The sequence below is a fragment of the Branchiostoma floridae genome, chromosome 7 (assembly GCF_000003815.2).
Source record: "Branchiostoma floridae strain S238N-H82 chromosome 7, Bfl_VNyyK, whole genome shotgun sequence".
Taxonomy (NCBI): domain Eukaryota; kingdom Metazoa; phylum Chordata; class Leptocardii; order Amphioxiformes; family Branchiostomatidae; genus Branchiostoma; species Branchiostoma floridae.
In genome coordinates this window covers 22,462,591-22,467,375 of record NC_049985.1, presented here as the reverse complement: position 1 = coordinate 22,467,375, position 4,785 = coordinate 22,462,591, and the positions used below count along the sequence as shown (strand labels likewise).

The 4,785-nt window shown below is 40.9% G+C and overlaps 1 protein-coding gene across 2 annotated transcripts in view; it reads right to left on the bottom strand.

Annotated features, from left to right (window-relative positions):
• The window catches only part of LOC118419644 (glutamate receptor 2-like), a 65,612-nt gene extending 63,218 nt beyond the window's left edge, over positions 1–2,394 (bottom strand). Inside the window, exons 1-2 of one of the 2 annotated variants that reach the window (XM_035826137.1) lie at positions 1,862–2,394; positions 1,495–1,717 (exon numbers count right to left, since the gene is read on the bottom strand). In XM_035826137.1, the coding sequence (XP_035682030.1) occupies positions 1,495–1,594 (100 nt within the window). In that variant the 5' untranslated portion in view covers positions 1,595–1,717; positions 1,862–2,394. The remainder of the gene's footprint in view (positions 1–1,494; positions 1,718–1,861) is intronic. The other variant, XM_035826136.1, reaches the window with a different exon arrangement.
• Positions 2,395–4,785: the final 2,391 nt, after the last annotated feature.

Genomic DNA, 4,785 nt, shown 5'->3' with positions numbered 1-4,785 from the left:
TGTTGTTGTTTTTGAGACACATAGCTTTTTATGTAAGTAAAGTGATGTGAGTTTTGGCTCAGTTACAGCTTGATTTGTCTTGAAATCACGAATTTAAAAACAGTTTCAAAGTAATAAATGTTCTGGACCATTTGACTGTATTTACCATATTTGCAGATCTAAAAATGGTACAACTATTCTCCACAGCATTCTACAATCTGCTAGATAACACAATAGCGCTCAGAGAATGTACAATAAAAAGCACACTTTCCAATAGAGCGTGTTTTGTAAACCTCAGAATTATAGGATCTTCTTTTATATGGATATACTATAAGTAATGATAAACATATATAAATGCAGTAAGCAAGAGAAAAACAGATGCATATTATTGGGCAAATGAATCTAACTCACTATATACTTTACGGCATAGTTATCACGAAATTCTACCTACAGCGTATTTTTGCCCTACACCAACGTTCATCATACTTCAATGTTTATAAAAAAATAATTACTTCTGGAGGCCTTCGAGCGTTTCGATTAGATTTGACAAAATTGACTGGAGGTCTATGAATAATATTGTCATATGTTAGATACAAAATTCTAGATAGTATCCAAGGTCAATAATGATTACAGAGATAATTCTAGAGTGAATTGATAAGTACAGGGTATGAATTGTTGTGTATTGACGATTCGTCGTATGCTAGTTTTGAGTTACCGGTTCAACAATGTCACAACTAAAACGATAGGTACCCCTGAAACGAGTGGCGGTCCTATGTAATCTTGGATACTGTGATTAATGGGACTCTACACTGGGTACCCTTTTAGAGACAGCCCCCTGCTGTTTTGTTTTCCGAAACTACTTCTATGTACTTGTTATCCCGGCACTTCTATGTACTTGCTATTCAAAGATACCGTACTGATGGGCACTGTAGAACAGTCATTACACCAGAACCAAGGCCAGAACAATTTCTGCCTCGGGAGAAATCGACTCCATCAATTCAGTGACACGGACATGCAGTTAGTGCTTTCATTAATGGGACAATTTTATTCCCTCGCGAACCATCTGTTTTGATTGGAAACCTTGCTACAAGTCATTAAGGTCCTCGTATATTTCTCTCTCATAGAGGGCCGAAAGAATCAGTTTCACCACATCTGTTCGGGTCGTGCTAATGTTGATGTAAGGTATGGCCTTTCTTACAGCTGATCAAAGAGATCCGATCGCCGATCAATACGTTGAGAAAATGAGACTCCCTTTTCTACGAAAGCCTTAGATATTTCACAGAATCTGGTGACGTCAAGAGAGGTGCCTGGAGATGTAGTAAACACATGGGAACCGATTGTCTTGTGATAGACACGTCCGCTGATTCTATAAAGTATGGTAGACTACATATTCAGTGAGTGGGTGATCTTACGGGACGCCATCTTGAGATGCGCTTTTTACATGCAGGTGCATTTTGTGCTGAATGAATCATGTCGTAGGCTAGAAAATAGATGTTACAAGAATCATCTACGTACCTATGATGACCTTTTCGGGAAAACCTCCAACAGCAGGCAGGGTAGAGATGGAGAGGAGGAGAAGGAATCGGGGCAGAGGCATCAGTCTTTCGGGTGCCATGTCTAACAAGGCCGCGGGAAGGCATGCGTGTGCGCCCGCTCCGTGGTATTACCAGTCCGCCTCGGGAGCTCCTGTCTTGTCCTGATGCACTAATCCATCACTCCAGCCTCCCACCAAGTCTCACTGTTTATAGGACGAGGGACAAGGCTGCTTAGTTGATGAATATTCTTCCGGATAGTCACGACCTTTCATCGAATGTCTTTCACTACTAAAACTGACGACAGCATTTACGTCAACAAACCGTGAATACAATCAGAAATCGTCTACCTGTTTTCCTGGAATGAATCCGGCATGTCTGTTCCGGGAACGTATACGTACACGCCTAGCGTTGAAGGGCTGTCAGCGCTCACTGTGTACATTCACTGTATGGACCTGCAGTGGTGATAGGTTCATTTACATGGGCGCTTCTAGCCGGCATCTCTACACACAGATAGAGCTCATGAATCCGCAATAACGAGAACGGGGAGATGCTACTGATTCAAAGGGTGGACACCAACGGTTTTTCCCTCTAGTGAGAACGTACTACTCGCTTGCAGGTGTGGGCTTCAAGGCTAGGAGGACTGGGACATCGTCAGCATACATGTATAGAGATGGACGTAAATCTGGGCTATGCCATTACTCAAGGGGGGTGACGTTTACGAATTAACAAGCTCCTCGATAAAGAAGACGCGTTTGTATAATACATACGTTATGACGGGCAGCGCTACCAGATAGAAAGGGAGGTTAATTTCAATACGAGTATATCTATCAACTCTTAGAAAATCGCCGATAGAATGATATACAACAAAAGCATCGTGCATGACGATGTAGTCGTGACAAAACATAAAACTGTTTAATCGTATATCAACATTTGTATGTGTTTTATGGGAGTTTCTTCATCCGTAAATATGAGGAAAGGACAAAGGTACGGGTATATACCTTCGGGTGGGTGATAAATAGTTTGATATTTCCCGAAGGTTTTTGCAGTCAGTTACGAGTACATTCTTCCGGGAGGACCCGTCGCTTTTGTTCGGGTCTGGTACCTCCATAAAAAAAATTGAGCGATTGATTTTGGTGTGTCTGTGTGTCTGTGCTTCCGGATTTTTATGATAGGCATAAACTTTGAAGTTCTAGATGGTTGGTAATGATATTTGGTATGTAAATAGGGAGTGGGAAGACAATGATTAATGTCGATTTTGGGCCCCTTGTTTGTGACGTTGGTACTGCAGTAAGACTTCTTGTTTCTGTATCTTTTGCCCTGGACATGTTATGTTTTGTTGTTGTTTCTGTTGTTGTTTGGTAGCAAGTAGCTTTTTATGCAAAGCGTGATGTAGGTTTTGGCCACCTAGCAGCTTCCTCTGGAAGTGCAGGAGCATTTTATCAAATATTATATCAACTTCTAACTTATTCGGATTTCCAATGTTACCATGTACGACCATTAGTTGATACAATGTTGGAAATTGTCAATTGAAATTGAAGCAGTAATTTACAAAGAGCAAAGCTAAATAAAAATAACGAAATTTCTATTACCTGGACAAACTTAACTTATTCATGCATGTGCGGAACACCAGGATATAGCGCACAACGCGTGGAACATTCGTTCTGATCAGGTATTTTCCTGTCGTTGCGAATATTTCATTTAACGGGTTTGATAAATGTATTGCGTAAATGACGAATGGACAAAGAAATATTGCTAGACGCAACGTAGTCGTGATCTTTTCCTCCGCATTCCAGATATTCCTTACGTAACGACGCTTGACGTTGGCTAAAAAATCGATATATACCTGCGAAACAACTTCCTTCGCAGACTTCCCAACGGTTTTATTGCCTACGACATAGTTGTAAAATAGGTTTTTACAGTTCCCGGTACATTATTCTTACTCTTTCGAATTCGGAAGGATAATCACTTTAAAGGCCACCCCTGTAAAATTGATGGTATCACCGTATACGTGTGAACAACCATTCAAGGTCATTGCACGTCTAGCTAATTTCCCTTTGTCACGTTGTCTCGTTTACCTATGTGGCGACAGTCACTCCCATGTGGCAAATGCCTACAGCGACCCCATGCGGCCATTGTTGATATGTGCAGTCATCATTGAGACATTTAGATTTTTATTTCATGAAAAATAGCATATTAGCCCAATACCTCAGGAAAAAAGGTGTACATAAAGAATACATGGGGAAAACAGAAAACAGATTTGGCTAGATTTGAGTTGATAAATGGTTCAATTACCAAAACAGGTAAAAATGATGTTTTAATTAGAGGCAACGACTTATAGTTTAGCTCAATATGTATGATAACATTATAACATGATAAAGACTACATTTTATTGCTTTCATTAAAGTGCTTCGTGCGAGCGTTAAAGCTTCGCGCATCTTGTTTACTATATGCCCTACGGGTATTCTGAACTAGTGCATGGCTTAACAGGCCTGGTGATGCATTGCCTAATACCTAGGAGATAACAGTGTATGTACCTCCATTCGCCATACATGTACACTTAAACCTAAGTCCGCTTCCTTCGGGCAAAAAGGGGTAATTCCACCTTTAACTTATAAGTGTCTGCTACAAAGCCGCACCAAGCAGTGCAGGTAGTTACCACCTAAATGTAAACGTAATAGGTTTGTCGAGAGGCGTAAATCCGCTGCCATGGCGTCAACTTTTTCTCATCTTGTCTAATCCTTCTATCAGGATAGTGGGCGGGTATGGCGTGACTGGAATACGGTCTGTCTACTACATGACGGAGCTGTTCACATGGGGTAACCGGGATTCAGTTGTTTGTGATTGTTAAATTATGTCTGTGGTGAATGTATCTGTGTTTTGTCATTTTCTCTCTAACTCTATGTGTCTTTCTGTGTGTCTGTCTGTCTGTCTATCTTTCTGTGTGTATTTCTGTGTGTCTGTCTCTCCTTGCCGGCCATGTGGCTCGTAGTATAGAGCCAGCCGGAAAACTCTTATTCTGGACACCTGTTCTCTCTAAGAAGCGTGTTGGTCGCACAAGGCTAACTTTGAAGAACCTTATTGAGTTAGAAACTGGACTGGACGGTCCTCGCAGCGATGAATGACAGACTGCACTGGAAGTCAAACTTTACTTGCTGCACCTCATACAGGATGACAAATGACAATGATGAGGTAGTACCAAATGATTTCCCTTTAAATTGATTCAATTTATAGAACAGAATAATTAAGTTTGAAATCTGTATTCTCATGGCGT